This window comes from Enhydra lutris, unplaced genomic scaffold (assembly GCF_002288905.1).
Source record: "Enhydra lutris kenyoni isolate GAN:26980312 unplaced genomic scaffold, ASM228890v2 scaffoldscaffold24, whole genome shotgun sequence".
Taxonomy (NCBI): Eukaryota; Metazoa; Chordata; class Mammalia; order Carnivora; family Mustelidae; genus Enhydra; species Enhydra lutris.
In genome coordinates, this window is record NW_019154108.1 from 7,201,923 (window position 1) to 7,218,991 (window position 17,069).

The 17,069-nt window shown below is 42.2% G+C and overlaps 1 protein-coding gene across 1 annotated transcript in view; it reads left to right on the plus strand.

Annotated features, from left to right (window-relative positions):
- Positions 1-3,635: 3,635 nt before the first annotated feature.
- Positions 3,636-17,069, plus strand: part of LOC111150863 (kynurenine 3-monooxygenase) — a 47,874-nt gene continuing 34,440 nt past the window's right edge. Inside the window, exon 1 of the mRNA XM_022508505.1 lies at positions 3,636-3,882. Coding sequence (XP_022364213.1) covers positions 3,667-3,882 — 216 coding nt within the window. The 5' untranslated portion in view covers positions 3,636-3,666. The remainder of the gene's footprint in view (positions 3,883-17,069) is intronic.

Genomic DNA, 17,069 nt, shown 5'->3' on the forward strand with positions numbered 1-17,069 from the left:
TGAGCGCTTTCCTTACTGCTTGGGAGGACGGGAAGGAAGATGGCGGCCGCCCAGTCTCGGGCCTGGATTGCGGAGAGCTCGCCCCGTTCCTCAGTGCACCTCGGAGAAAAGCTGTCATTCCCTCCCGTCTCCCTGGTCTCCGGACACGCTCTGAGCTCCCCCGGCCTGTGACGGACTGTTTCTATCTCTAGCGCCGGGCCCCGTTTGGAGTCTCCAAACCCAGCAGATTCCTGCCGCACTTCTGCACCACTCCTCCTAGAGAAGGTGAGTCTCCCCGGATCTGCCATTCATGGGGTCCCTGCTCAAGGAGTAGTGCCCCGACTGTGCGTCAGATCATGGTTTAAGGTAACCCCAAGCTGAGAGCCCCCTCCTTGGCTCTGTCTTTGCCCCCAGCTTCCCCGCTCTGATACCTGTGAGCTCTGCTGCACTCAGACACCCCCAGTCTTTCTGTGACCCCGTGGGTCCTGAGAATACACTGTCCCCGTGAGGGCTGCACCCCCTGCTTAGCCTCTGGAGTGACATCCCTCAGTGGAGCAGACTTGTACAAGTTCCGATTTTGTGCCCTGTTGCCCCACCGCTTGCCGGGATCCAGCCCCCCCCGTCCCATGGTTTAGCTTCCCGTATATCACCTTGCATTCACTTCTCTGCATGTCCTACCTTCCAGAAAGTGGTCGTTTTTGTGTTTGTAAAGTTGCTGCTATTCTTCTCTTCGATCTCCTGTTGAGCTTGTAGGTGTTCAGGATGGTTTGATAAGTATCTAGCTGAACTCCTGGGACCAGACGATACTTAGGTCTCTTGCTTCATCTCCTGCCATCTTGCTTCTTCTGCCTCCTGCTCTCTCTTCCTCCCAAATAAAGAAATAAATGAAATTTTAAAAGCTTATTTTACAGTTACAGTAATTTGGCTGTACCACCGGCTCCATAAGGGCACGTGTGGAATAGGTGGAATAAACTAGAATAGAAACCTAGAACCAGGTCCACACACACATGAACACTGGACAAACCCAACAGTGGCAGAAGGAAAGTCTTTCACTAAATAGTACTGGGGGAAAGTTTGTATTCATTTGGAAAAGAATAAGAAATTCGACCTATCAAAAACATTTATAAAACCTGACATAAAGGAAAAGCCAAAAAGACAGAGTGATAAATTTGCCTATGCCAAAATTAAGAGTGTCTTATCACCAAGGAAGGCCACTAAGAAAGCAAAAAGGAAAAATGTATCAGAGTATAAGAAGGAAAGTAATTATTTGCAACATATATAAAGAATAAAACTCAAATCCTATGTCAGTTTTTTTTTAAAGGTCCACTGATAAAAAAAGAAGCATATGCAAAGAAGAAAAGCAAATTGTGAACAACAGATGAAAACGTACTCAACTTCATCCATAATGAGTACAAATTAAATTGATCATGAGCGAGAGCATGAACTCACCGGACATTCACAACCTAACACTTGTACATGTCAAGTAAAAGTGAGTACCACACTTCAGAATATAACTCTGGTTTATTTAGAAAGATTAAAAATGTGCACAACAAGCCTCTGTTTCCGGACATACTCATATGTGTGTGCACTGCAGTGTATATACAAAATTAATCAGGGCAGCAAGATTATTCATAATATTAAAATATTGGAAATACCTAAGTGTTCATCCACAATAGAATGGATAAATAACAAGCGATGATAAAGATGAACTAGAACTACATGCAGAAGCTTGGGTGGAGGGGCGCCTGGGTGGCTCAGTGGGTTAAGCAGCTGCCTTCGGCTCAGGTCATGATCCCAGGGTCCTGGGATGGAGTCCCCATCAGGCTCCTTGCTCCGCAGGGAGCTTGCTTCTCTCTCTGCCTCTGCCTGCCTCTCTGCCTGCTTGTGTGCTCTCTCTCTCTCTTTCTGACAAATAAATAAATAAAATCTTAAAAAAAAAAGGCTTGGAAGGAGCTTAAGCATGATTCTGAGAAAAGAAGCAAGTCACCAAGAAAAAAAGCATGAGTTTAGTAAAGTTTAGTAAAGTTCTTCAAGAGGTAAAATGAAACTATTTTAGGGATGCATATATGCCAGTGAAATTATAAATAATAGCAAGAAAGTGATAAAGTCAGGATGGCAACTGCCTCTGTGAAGGAGGGGTGGTAGGCAAAGGCCTCCTATAGATCTCCGGGGTTCCCACAGTGTTCTTTTTCTGGACCTAAGTGATGGGTACTTTACAGTAAGTAATTGTACCTACTGTATACTGTTTTGTGTACTTTATTTTTTTTGCATTATGGCCCATGATTAAAAAAAGAGAGAGAGCACTGTATATATTGCTATGGAAGAATTCTCCAGCTATACCTTGTGAAAAAATAGGGTATAGGAAAGTATAAAAGTGTACAGAATTTACTACTATTTATGGACGGGAGTGGAGGGGGCGAGGCTTTAGAGGGACAGACAGCATGACCCAGACACCAAAACACTGGTTGTCTCTGGGCAGGAGAAACAGGAGGCCGAGGGACAGGGTCAGAAGACTTATTTACTCTAAGACCCTTTTGTTGTGTCTTTTGAATTTCATATCATGTGAATGTATTACCTTTTCAAAGTAAGTAAATAAAAAAGCCTAAGGGCAAAGTACTTTTCTAACAACACTAACCATCCTTGTCCACAAGGGGCCGCTGTTCAATGGCTTTTAACTAGCTCCTCACCAGGGAGAAACCTGCAGGCTCCCTGCTCTCACCAAGAGGTGAGGAAGTCGTCATTCTTACTTTATTTTACACATCATGTTCCAGAAAAAAAGAAAAAAAAATCAAACAACAACAACAACAAAACACACAAGAACCCTCAATTCACAAATATGCACCCAAAGTAGATAATATGCATGTAAAATGGGATGAAAGAAGACAAAGTGGAGAGATCATAGGAATTCAGGGATGAGGTGTTTGTTTGTTTGTTTGTTTAAGATTTTATTTATTTATTTGACAGAGAGAGACAGATCACAAGTAGGCAGAGAGGCAGGCAGAGAGAGAGGGGATGCAGGGCTCGATCCCAGGACCCTGAGATCATGACCTGAGTAGAAGGCAGAGGCTTAACCCACTGAGCCACCCAGGCGCCCCTGTTTTTTGTTTGTTTGTTTGTTTTTGTTTTAATTTTGTTTTTAGGGATGAGTTTTTTTTAAAGAACAGCATTAAACATCTCCCCTGGATTCAATGCACACATTAGATTCTAAAGTTTCTAGCATCTGATGCCAAAAAAGGGAAGTATGGTTAGTGACAAATTCAAAATCTCGCTTGGGAGACTATTAATACGAAAAAAAAAAAAATCTTCCTGGCGGTCTGTTAGAGACAATCCATGAGGACCCTCTAGGTGTGCTTCCTGACTGGTTTTAATAACCAGAAGAAATCATACAGCAGTTGTGGCACCAAAACGACCTCACTCTCCCAGAGAATTGTAAGATGCTTTAGGACTTCAGATGGGGGAAGTTTCATTCATGGTTAATCGTGAATGAAAAAGAAAGTAAGTATCCATGCTGCAGAATACAGAAGAAGAAAAGCCGGAAGACCACGCTTTAAAAAAAATTCCCCGTCTTACATGCAAGACAGAGAGTGGCTGTCTTCACGCGGCTGGATTTTTCAAAATTTGTTTATTGCAATGAATTCTTTTTGCTTCAGTTTGAGCTGATTGTGCTTCGAGCCACTAAGGAGTTAAATGCTGTCCTCTAAGTTCAAGGGGGAAATTAGCCCTGTTCAAACACAGAGCTGGCTCACAGGACAGGGTTCTGGGCAATATAAAGGCGGGGAACCAGCAGCCAGGAGACACAGTCTCCTTTGTGACAGGAGCTACAACAATCACGAAAATACTTTGGCAGTTATGGATTCATCTGACATTCCAAGGAAAAAAATAGCTGTCATTGGTGGTGGCTTGGTAAGACTCTATTGGGATACATTATTCCTATTAGTGGTAATTATATTATTATTAGTCTTAATAATTATTGTAAGTCGCTTGCACTGACCATCTTCTTGTGAAACTTTTCTGATATTTAAACAGACCTATTTTAAATATGGTATTAGTGGTAATTTGCTCTTTTCTGCAAAAGGTATTTTTATTTCCATTAAATACAAAGGTGTCTGTTTTCCCTGGTTATTTTGGTTTAGCATTTCTTAAAAACAGAAAATCAGAGCAAATTGAATTTGATGTATCTCCATGTTGGCTATGTTTTTAAAACAGAAGTTAGTGTGAGTCGTCATTTTAATCCAAGCGTTTGCCTCCTTTGGTGAATAACTCAATTTATACTAATAATAAGAATAAAAGCGAATTCAAAATTGTTATGTAGGATGTTGGCTAGTTATTTATTTGGATCATGGGGAATAGCACCTGTTTGGTGTCCTGACTTATTTGGGTGATCCCATGGAGAATGTTAGGTGGTGGAGTGAGGGGCTCCCCTGTCACTGGGCACAAGAGACGAAACTGCAGAGCCTTACCCCACACCTAGAAGACGTGGCAGGGGTCTCTTATCTGCTGCCATTGTTATCTTACCAAAGCTGGTCTGTTTCATGTGGTGCTGCCCCAAGTAGACTGTATTTTTCTCCCCTCAACAGAACTCTCTTATTTTGGAATAAAAAAATACCATCATTGGTAAAAGCTTAACCATTTTGTTTTCGCCTTTGCTATACCCATTTATAGGCTTTTAGCTCCTAGGTATTCATTTATTCATTTACTCAACAAAAAATTCTTCTTCTTCTTTTTTTTTTTTCAACAAAAATTTCTTAAGAGCCTAGTATGTGTCAGACACTGTTCAAGGCTACATAGAAATTAGTGTAGTTCATAGCACACATTTATTTATCAAGTCTATGCTAATTTTTGTTTTTCGTTCGGCCTTTCTTAGGAGCTTTTCACCCAAAGCACTATGACAGTTCCTCTAACATTTCTGGTTCTAGATTTCAATTTGCTAACGAATGCTGTCACATGCCATGTTGGTCAATGCATGTGACATATGTTATCATTTCTTTATACTGAGTCTCAGTCCAAGTCTTTCCCATAAAAATTTTGCAGGAAGTGAGATGTATGTATTCACCAAAATGTCACTGCGTGCCCACTATTTGCCAACACTGTTTTAGTTACCAGGAATACAGTGGTGAACATTCCTGGAAAATGAAAGAGTGGAGAAGAAAACAAATAAATCATTTCAGTGAGAGATAGACATTGTAAAGAAATGCAAATAGGGTAGGACTGCAGAAAGTCTTTGCGGGTATCTGTTTAGAGTCTGGTCAGGGACGGCCTCTCTGAGGGGGTTATATGACCAGAGACCTGAATAGAAGAAAGCAACCTTGTGAGGGGCTACAGAAAGCATTCCAGAGAGAGGAAATATCTAGAAGAGAAACCCTGAGGTGTTCAAGGAGCAGACAGAAAGGCAGAGAGAGTGAGGCTAGAGAAGAGGGGCTCCTGAGGAAGGTGAGCTGAGTCAGGTTCCCTCGGGTCTTACAGGACAGGGCAAGAAGACTGGATTTCACCCTGAGCATGATGCAAAACCACTGGAGGACATTAGGCAGGAAAGTGAGCTGTGATTTCTAAAAGATCCCTTGAGCTAGTGTGTGGCGAAGGAGTGGAAATTTTAAGACAAGATAGACTAGTTAAGACACTGTTGTGTTTGTCTAAGACTCAGACTATGGGAGCAGCAGGGACACCTCTTAGAATGCCTCTTAGCAAAGGGGAGGTGACAAATACTTTATTGCATAGATGATTTGGGGAGGCATAAAAATGTGGGTGTCACCCATGGATTTCTTGCTGAGTAACACTTAAAGTCTTTGTCATGTAACCAGTTCATTATCTGGGCACATACCTGTGCTGGAACATAGAAGATATGTATTAGAAGCAACTAAAATTCCAAGCACCTGGGTGGCTCAGTTGGTTAAGTGCCTGACTCTTGATTTTGACTCAAGTCATGATCTCAGGGTTGTCAGATCCAACCCTGAGTTGAGCTCTGCACTGAGCGTGGAGCCTGCTTAGGATTGTCTCTCTCCCTCTCCTCGTCCCTGCTCATGCTCTCTCTCTCTCTCTCTCTCTCCAAAAGAAAAAACAAACGAAAAAACCCAAAAACAAAAACTGACTAAAATTCCTCTGCAAAGAAATTCGTCCACCTCATTGCAGAGGCTCATGCCCAGGAATCGTGTTTGAGTCCCCTTTTCATTTTATGTGCAAACCTCCCTTCCTCTTTTACTCCACTTGTAAACCTTTGTGGCTCTACCTCCAACATCGGTGTCAACTCTGGCCATTGCCACCACCTGTCCAGACCATCATCAGCCCTCATCCACCTCCTGTGTGGTCCCCCAGCTTCTCCTCTTATCCACGGACAGTCCATTCTCCACCTAGCAGCCACAACCATCCTCCTAAAACCTAAGTCTGGCAACTATAACTCTTTGCCAATACCTCGTGATGGTTTCCCCTTGCAAATGAGACAAAACCCAACTCTTTACCGAAGGCCCTACTAGAACTGAGCCTGTCTACCTGCTTGGCTTCATCATTTCCCTGTTTTACTTTTTTTTGTTTGTTTGTTTGTTTGTTTGTTTACTATTATCCATCAGCACCAGAAGTTACATACCTTATTTATTTTGAATTTTAGCCTATTAACTATCTACTCCAACTAGAACACAAGCTTATATTTACAAATGCATCCCTGTGGCTGGAACCATGTCCAACATGACTTACTGTTATTATTTAGTTAGTATTTGATAGATGAATGAACCAGAGGGATGGAAAACTCTCTTAAGGACAGGACGATGAAGGAAATGTCGCAATAGACAAAACCTTGAATAGTGAGCATATAATGAAACAAGGTATTAAATAAAGCAATTCAAGAAGGTTAAATTAAAACACAGAGGAAAACTAATCTTCTCACTCAACTTCTTTCTTGTATCTTTCTGTTCACCTTTCCCAATCTCTTCCTGCCAATGGGCCATATCCTAGTGCCTTACACTGTCTACTGCATTAAAGGCTCTCCCCAGCCCCTAACGGGAAAAATGCAACAGACTTGAGAATTTTTCCTTTGAAGTCCAAAGGAAGGCACCTGGGTGGCATAGTCAGTTAAGTGTCCAACTCTTGGTTTCAGCTCAGGTCATGATTTCAGGGTCAAGAGATCAAACCTGATGTCAGGCTTCCCACTCAGTGTGGAGTCTGCTTGAGATTCTCTCTCCCTCTGTCCCTCCCACTCATTCTCATTCTCTTTCAAATAAATAAGAAAATCTCAAAAAAAAAAAAAAGGCCAAAGGACACAGTGAATTCACATTATTTTTTTTCAGTAGTAGCCTTGCCCACTGAAAAAGCACCCTAAGAATTTGCCCTTGCCCCACTGTAAGAGATCATCTGACCCCGTGATAGACCAAATAATTTCTTTTCTTTAAAGACCTGTCAAGTCAAGGAGGTCAGAAAGCAACAGATCAAGGAAGGAACTCTTACTTAGAAATGAAAGGTGACAGAAACTAAACCAGGATCTTAAGCTGGTAAAAGTTGTTTTTCTTTTTTTTTAAAAACTTTAATCTGAATATTGAGAAAGATCACTGTATCAACTTAGACATTTTCCTCCTTGTGTGCAAACTGCTCCCCAAGACCCCAGCCAATGTCATTACCAAAGGGTCATTTCAGCCTGTGAAGACCTCTTCTCTCCTGGAAATGTCCACAAAGTTGTTTGCCTTTATCACACGCTGCGTCCTATAAAAGTTACTCATATGCATGGTTTATTTGCCCATAAAATGTATTTAATTTTCTAAATCTTGAGATTGTTTTATCTTTGGGTCCCACTCCCTTCCCTTTTATAAAGGTTACCTCAGTGCCTTATACTGTCAAACACACAAAATATTTTGTGTGTGTGAGTTTGCTTTCAGAAATGGGGAATCGTGTGCTTACAAGTTGTGGGCAATTAAAAGAAAGACAATGTTTTCCACCAGGATGGTGTCATAAGGAATGTAGTCCTTGAAGGATGATCTTGAAAACAGATTTGAAAAACAACCACTCCCTTTCAGGCTGGAAGAAAGTCTATGGGGGTAGCTTCTGATTCTGTAGCCTCTGGCGGTGGAGGCAGGAGGAGTTAAACAGCCACATTAGTGGCCTTACTCTGTTAGTGATCTCTTTCCTGTTTTTACAAAGTGGCAAACCAGTGAGGTCAAAAGAAAGTCTATGTTCATACTCAGGTCCGTGGTTTTCAGAAATGCTCCTCCTGGTGACTGTTTGCAGTGTTTACCTGTAGGGTAGAAACAAGCAGAGCCATGGGACATTTTGAGCAACAGCTACAGCTCCTCGAGCCTCATTTTTGGGGGAAAGCCAAGAGCTTTAGCTGGAAGAGCTACTGAGGATTCCAGGCTCAGCTGTAGACTGCCGTCCAAGCACACGTTCAAAGAGGTATCACAGGGTAGCCTTGAAGTCTTTCTTCTGTCTCCCCTGCCCACAAGCAGCCCTACTACACATTGTTTGGTGATCCGTCATCCCTGTGTTTGACCAGCAAAATTCTCCTTGGAAAAGTATTGAGAGGGTGGTCTTTCAGACCATCAGAATGAGGAGACACGTTTGTGATCCTTATGACTTGGTGTCCATAATCATGCCCGTCTCCTAGGATTCGAGTCAGGTTAGTGACCTCTGTTCATGAAATTGTCTTTGAAGCAACTTCACTTTGACTCTGGGAGAGTGTGTCACAGGCATATTCGCTGGAGTACCTCGTGGGTTTATAGGGTCAGAGTGGTCTTGATGCTGGGCTGGCCCTAGACTGTGTTTCGTCCTGGGTTCCTAGGATCTCTCCACCTCACCGCTCACTCTCTACTCACCTGAATGGGACAAAGCAGTTTCTGATAGTGAGGGTAAGGCATCAGCTGGAAGCCCAGAAAATCACTCAGAACACCAGATCGCTATGTCTTTTAACTCCGAAATTCGTCTGCATCCTTTTCACACTTCCTTATCCACTCATCTCTAGCTTTGTTCTCAATCTAGCCATTATAAAAACAGAAATCAAATATCACCCAGAATTTTCCCTTTTGCCAAAGTCAATATCCTAGACACACAGAAACCATCAAATGTTTTATAGTCTTGGGTCAAGACCTCTATTTCATTCTTCTGCAAAGGTTAATGAGGCAAACCATGTAAAGGACATAATTACTATGAGCCTTTATTGTTATTTTATTGATATGAAAGTAAATTAAACTCTGTTCACTCTACTCTTGATTTCCACTCCCCAGACACTGAGCCCTGTATGTGAGAAACGCTCGCTTCACTTGTGCACTAGTATCTTGGACCTTCTGCCAACAGAAGGGGAGTGAGTTTCTCTGTGGCTGTAGAGGTCATCCTGAATTTGCTCCAAGCTAAGGACGAGTCTTGATCCCATGCTCTAGTTCTCCTCAATCTCTTGGGTAGCTTTTCTTGTGCTCTGATCCGACTCATCAAAGGAATTTATTCTAGCTGTCTCCCTTCTTATTCAGCCATATCTCTGCTGCTTTGGGAGGTTTGACTAATGCCTTGAGATTTTTTTTGCTACCCAGACAGATTGTTAAGGTGTCTTGTAAATTCGGCTGTTACCTGTGTGACACAGAGAACTCACCCTTCAGAGCCTGCTTCATTTACTGCCTTGTGAGCTGCACCTGAGATGAAACCAGGACCTTGAGGCAGCTCAAAGCTTAACTGCCTGTTTTTCTTTCCTTGTCATTTGGCCCCAGATATGGTCAGTCAGTCTGTCCATGATATGATCCACGCGTGCATCTGCTCGTGACTCTGTCCACTCAAAGAGGCCAGCTACCCCTGTCTTGAAGCTGGCCTCAGGGAGGCATTGGCTTGAGACAAACAACTGTCCTTCAAAATAAAACAAAATGCAATGAAGAATCTTTAACATGGTCTCTCAGAAACACCCGGTCTGGAGGCTGTTCAAAACTCACCGCAAAACCGTAAAAATAACTCGTCCCGTGTACCCTCGGTTTCTCCCACCTGCTTTGCAGCTATTCCAAAAACAAACCCAGAGATCAGACCCACTCCTCCAGCCCTCGAGGCTGGCAGCGTCCTCTCCCCAGCTCGTTTGCCTGCCTCCTCTCCTCTCTGTCCGTGTTCGTTCTGCTGTTCTCTTTATTTCCGCCTGGTGCTGGGGCCCAGCCGCTGCTGGGGCACCATTTCATTACTGCAATCCAAAAAAATTACATATTAAATATAATTAAATTAAAATAAAATAACTTCAATGTCCAAATATAAGGGCATTGCAGACAATGAACTGTAAAGCTATTGTTTCAAATTCCGATTTAAAATATTTTCTGCAACGGAAATATATTCACAGTATCCTATTTATTTATTTTTTTTTAAGATTTTATTTATTTATTTTGACAGACAGAGATCACAAGTAGGCAGAGAAGCAGAGAGAGAGAGAGAGAGGAGGATCCTATTTATTTTTTAAAACAAAATCACAAAATAAAATATATGACATGGTACCATTTTTAAAAGAAGTATTATATACTTATATATAATACTTTATATATATAATATATATCCATATATAATCCATATATGGATATATAATATATATCCATTAATATCCAATAATTTATATCCATAGAAAATTTTAACACTGTAAGATTGTGGAACTTTACTTTTTTCCTTCATGTTTATCTAATTTTCTAATTTTTTTATTAAAAAATGCTGGGTTCTTACTAAGTATCAGGTACTATGGTTTGGACTAGAAATAGAAAGAGTGATAAAATATAAGCCTTAGAAAAATTATTGCTCTCAGGGCACTTACAGCTTGTGGGAAAGTCAGACGGGAATGTAAATAATTCAGTTCTTTGTGGGAGATATCAAAACACATATATTCATACAGACATCTGTGGAATTACAGAAGAAAAGGCAAATAAGTCTTTTGGAGGAAGAGAGGTATCAAGAAGAATTGTACTGAGAATATGAGTCTTTTTTTCTTTTAAAGATTTTATTTATTTATTTGACAGAGAGAGATCACAAGTAGGCAGAGAGGCAGACAGCGAGAGAGGAGGAAGCATGCTCCTCGCCAAGCAGAGAGCCCAATGCCGGGCTTGATTCCAGGACCCTGAGATCATGACCTGAGCCAAAGGCAGAGGCTTTAACCCACTGAGCCACCCAGGCGCCCGAGAATATAAGTCTTGAAAGAAGACAAAACCTCTTCCAGATGGAGAAGGCAGGAAAAGATTGTTCAGGCAAAGGGAACATTGTATTCAAAGGCATCTAAAGTGTAAAAATACATGGTATATTCAGGAAATAAGCATTGACTTTGGTATGCCTATTACAGATAGCGAATGGCAAAAAATGAACTGAATGAAAAAGAGAAGTTGCAGTCACATAGAAGGATCTTTTAGGTCATATTGAAAATTTGGTACTTTTCCCCGCAGATTTCTGTGGAGCAAATAAAGGACTATAAGACAGAAAATGCATCCTCTGATTTTTTTTTCCGGAGACACCCAGTCTATGGAGTGTGGCGTGGATAGGTAGAGACTGGGAAGCCGACACCATCATTCAGGTGAAAGGTCATGAGAGCCCTGAAAAGAGCATGGAGGGTAGGATAGGGAGTCTGTTTGAGAAAGCCTCAAGGGGATCAACAAGACTTGTTGTCTGATTAAATATGTATTGGCAAGTAGAGCGGGATGTTCAGCATTCCCTGAAGTGTCCTGGTTGGGTGAACTAGTGGGCAGCGCTGCCAGCCTCTAAGCTATGCAATTCAGAAGGAGGAGGAGGAGGTTTGAAGTTCGAGGGAAGGGAATGAGTTGGATTTGAGGCACGTTGAGATGGAGAAACCTGTAAGATCCCCCAGGTAGAAAGAGTTTCGCTAGTCAGAGATGAGTTCACGAGAGGGATCAAGGCAGGAGAAAAAGTCCTAAGAGCCCCCACAGAAAGCATCACGGAGGGAGGAAGGTGGAGACTGCTGCTTGCCCTCAAAGACCACATCCAGGTGATTCAAGCTGGTGTATTCAGGGTAAGGTTTAAATATAAAAACTCAGAACATACGCAGTTCTGGCAGATGGAATCATGACCAACAAAGTGTGAAGACATTTTTATGTGCTTATTTCATGGAAAGTAAAGTTAACATTCTGGTTCTTTTCATTCCATTCATATGTTCAAAGATCAAATTCTTGAGAAATCAAAATATAGTTGGATGAGTGGGAGGTATAAACAGGCTTTTCTGTTTGGGGACAAACTCAGAAAAGCCTGGGAATCTTAGGGTGAGTGTTATATGCTTCATAAAGTCAAAAGGAGTTGACATGTGTTTAACATGCTATCAGTTTAATTTCAAACACATTATAATCACGAGGCATAAAATGCCTGACATTTTTATAGTCGCAGTGCCCCTTGCTACTAGGATCAGCATTTGTAAATTAAAAGGTACAGTTTTCTCCTTATCCTTGGACACCTGAATGATCATTGCTGGAGAGGTCACATGGGAACCCACAGAAATTTGGCAAATCCTCTTGATAAAAGCAGGCTGGCAGTGGGGCACCTGGATGGTTTGGTTGTTAAGCTTCTGCCTTTGGTTCAGGTCTTAATCCCCGGGTCCTGGGATCGAGCCCTGAGACCAACTTCCTGCTCATCGGGGAATCTGCTTCTCCCTCTCCCTCTATGCCACTCCCTCTCCCTCCCCACGGATCCTGTGCGCTCTCTGTGTCAAACAAATAAATAAAATATTTTTTTAAAAAATAAAAGGCAGTCCAGAGAAACACTGGAGCATTTACATAGAAGAAATTTTCAAACAATGTTTCTAAATGGTAAGTTAGGTGCCCATAGAGCAGACCAGGGTGGGGTCAACCAAAACCCGTGACTTACAGAGAAGGAAGTAAGAGGAGACAGGAAAAGAAGGCAGAAAAACAGAAGAACTGGGTCAAGCCAGAGTTATATAACCGAGGACTCTCCTCAGAGCTCTGCTTATGCACAAACAGGCTAGACTAGTTGTTATTAAAGCTTTCAAATTGCAAGGACACCTGGGTGACTCAGTGGGGTCATGATCCAGGGATCCTGGAATCGAGCCCCGCATGGGGCTCCCTGCTCAGTGGGAAGCCTGCTTCCTCCTCTCTCTCTGCCTGCCTCTCTGCCTACTTGTGATCTCTGTCTGTCAAATAAATAAATAAAATCTTTTAAAAAAAAAAAGCTTTTAATTTGCAGATTATTCTATGATCAAAACAATCTACTCTTGTGGACTTTGGATGCCTCAGAACAAATACACATTTCATCATTGCCCCTGAACTTGAGAGAGCTGTCCTATCCCTGTCAAGGCAGAACTCCCAGAACTTCCATCACACAAAGTGCGGATTGCTCCCAAGGATCCAACCCTGTCCCATTTCCTCTCTCCCCTCACCATCCTCCTCTCTGGTTATGCTTAGAAGCCTGCTGAGCCTTAACGGAGAGTTTGTGGTGGGCTCGCCATGGTGTACACACATTTTCCTTCCCATTTGTAGCTTCATGTCTAATTAGCCTTCCTACCCAGCATAATGCTAAAGAGGCCGCTGACCGTCCCCACAAAGCACATTTTGTAGAAAGAGAGGAGGGGAAATAAAAATAAAGTGGAAAAAGCACTTTATCAGCCATGTTACTAATCCTTCTGGCTGGACCATTATAGTATCTACCGGTATGCTTTCGTTTTAGCTTTAGTCGAACTTTAGTTACACAGATTGGAATTACAATCTTTGTTGTTGTTGTTTTAAAGATTTTATTTACTTATTTGTGATAGAACACAAGCAGGGGGACCAGCAGGCAGAGGGAGAAGCAGGCTTCCCACCGAGCAAGGAGCCCAATGTAGGACTCGATCCCAGGACTCTGGGATCATGACCTGAGCTGAAGACAGACGCTTAACCGACTGAGTCACCCAGGCGCCCCTGGAATTATAATCTTTGTTTCAGGACATATTCTGAACATATCATGGTCTTGGAGAAGACTTTTATTGACTTTTTAAAATTAATATTAAAAAGCAGCAGCGGCAACTGAACTCGCCACTCAACCCTAGAATCAGCACATTGTTGGTGACTTGTATTAACCTCTGCTTCTCCCTCACCCATTGTAAGCATATAAGCATTGCCTGGAATCTTGTGTTTATGATTCTCTTGCATATGTGCATGTGTGTTTTTTATGTATATACAATATATTTATCTCATATATGTACACGTAAATAATATACATACTCCTAAAAATTATGTAGATACATGTATCTGGGATTCAGCTTTACTCATCCTTATTTTGTCAGCGTATCATGCAGGATGAAGTCATCTGGGACTTACTCTTCTCATTTATAGCATTACTAAAATACTCATACCATTGCCTTTCGTTGTGTGAATATACCGTAATTGATTTGTTCACTCCTCCCTGATGGCCCTTTGGGCTGTTTCCAGTGTTTTTGTTTGTCTGTTAGTTATGAAAAGTGCTCTTCTGAGCATTCTGGCATGTGTCTCCCCAGTACATGCCCTGAGGAGACAAGGCAGATTTGTTGGGAATGTGGTTGACGAAGTCATTGCTAGTGGTGCGTAAGAGCTGCTCCTGGCCCTCATTCTCTCCAGCACTTGATTTTTCATGAACCAAGATTATATTTAACCTTACTTCCAAGTTACTTCATGTAGCTTTATTCCAACATTCCTGACCCTGCGGGTCTCCTGATTAGTATCCCTCCCCGTCCCACTCCCCACCATGAGAGGAGCAGTGAGTGTTACAGGCTGTGGAAGAAAGGGGAGCTTCTGAAGCCTCTCTCCTTTCCTAAATGGACACTGACTCCACTTAGCCTTTAGTTGCTTCCTTAATTGTTCCTTAAATGCCACAGAACAATTTAGCCTTTGGAAGAGATTAATTTTATTGTATCAACTTCACTGTAACCTTCCAGTTTCCTTTTCCCTAAAGCAAACTGGCTGGTGCTATTGCCTTTACTAGATATTCTTTAACACACACATGGAAGGAATGTAGATAGACTGGCAAGTTTTCATAAATCAAAAGAAAGCAGAGAAGGAAGAAAGAGATTTAAGATGTCTGTGTTTACCAGGAGGAAATCCTCTGTGGTTGAAATCAAAGGAGCTGTGATTAGTGAAACATAAAAGGGTCCAGGGCTGTGCTGGAAAAGAGTGAGAAGTGAAGGAAAAGCTGTTGAGACACACAGTATTCTGTGCCGGACACCAAGTCATGCTGTTGGTTGAGATGGCTTGACCCCTGTTGGGAAAGTGATGCCAGCAGTTGGAGAGGAAGTCATTTCAGATTAAGGAATTGAAAGCAATCAGATGGAGGAATTAAAAGGAATGCAATTTGTCATGATCTCTTCTGACACATCAATTCTAACCGTTAATGAACTCATAATTTCAGGAGTGGCTGCACAGGGTGAACTGGTTTATTTATTATGATTTTTGTTTAGAGCAATTTTAGGTTCACAGCAAAATCAAGAGGAAGGTATAGAGATTTTCCAATATCTCCACCTCCCACACATACTAGTGTCCCCTATTATCAACATCTTCCCCCAGAGTGGGATATTTTGTGCAAGTGATGACCCTACATGGACACGTCACCCCTCAAAGTCTGTAGTGTACATTGAGCTGCACTCTGTGTATTTGGACGAATGCATGGTGACATGAAGGTACCATTAGGGTATCATACAGAGTATGATTCATTTGTTTATCCCCCACTCCAACCCTGGCATATTTATTTTAACAAAATAATTGAACATGGATTTCTTGGTTGGCCTTACATAATATTAAAAATATGTATTGCTTTGCAAAAATTAAATTTGAAATCTTTCCACACACTTAATGGTTTAAATAGGGACTAAGTTCTTAAACTATCATCAGTCTACAGAAATGGAATGATAAGAACAAAATTTGGTGGCCACAGTATCAGTGAATGGTGAGAGGAGCTCATGCTTGAATCACTGGATTATTTAAAAAACAAAAAAACCCAAGAGAAACCAAACAAAACCCAAACATAGGTGCTCAATGTCAAGGTGCCCTGGAGCAGAGGAGTGAAACCTGGAGGAAATAGAAGAGGAATCGGGTCTGCCTGTGCCCACACCTGGCCTGACCAATAGGCCCTAAACTCTGACCAGGTGCATGGCCCCCTCCTCAGCCCCCACATATACCAGGGAGCTGCTGAGAACCTCGGAGGCCTCCCACCTCCCAGATGTGCCCCCAGCTAGCTCTGTGATTTTTTTCTCCCACGTCTCACTGCTACCTTCCCTTCCAAAGCCATCCTCCCTCCTGTTGCCATCAGTCAACCCTTGAGCCATTTCCCCCCAGTCCTGAAGACTTCTGCACATTCACATCATCTTTTATCTATATCCCAGCACTGCCATCACCCTTAGTGACTATCAAAGTTCACATTGTTGACCCACATGAATCTCTAGCCCCTTTGTCCTTGACCTGCATGCTTCCAGTATCTTCCATCTCCACCATACTTCAGCCTCCAAGTCCCATGGCCCATGTTGGGCTTGGACCTTGTCATCCCACAGAACTGCCCCATCGAATATAATAGAGCTAGACCTTGGACTCTGATTAAAAACCTCCTAACTCCCTCCTTCAGTGGCTGGTGCTACATCTGCTCTTCACAGGGACCGCCTACTTCTCCCCGTTCAGAAGCCTTCCTCTGTCTTCCTTCCATTTCATCCAACTTGGTGTTACTGTCCCTCAATCCACCTAAAATCTTCAAGTCCTTGCTTTCCAACCCATCCACATGGCCAAAACCCACCCTGCTTGGTTTCAACCCTCTGTAGAGAAATCCGGGTGGTCCAATGCTGTAAGAAAAAATAGAACCTAACCTCACATCTTGGTGTCACTATAAATTCATAGTCTTTACCTTCAACTGTATCTTCAATGGTATTCAAACACGATTCTAATTTATTGATGAAGAGCTCATGTTCTGGAACCAGACCGGATCCACTTGTTGTCTTAGGTAAGACACTTCACCTCTCTGTGCCTCAGTGACAGTGCCTGTAGGACAAGAAAATAGCAGTACCTCCCTCATAAGGCTGAAAAGATGAAGTCGAGTAGAGTGGTGAACATAACAAACACTTCGTGGCTATCGTGCATGAGCATTATGATTTCCTAAATGCCATCTCTCTGTTTCCTTCTTTCTAGTAGATACTTTCAATCTTTGTCATGTGCTCCTTCTGCTTACAA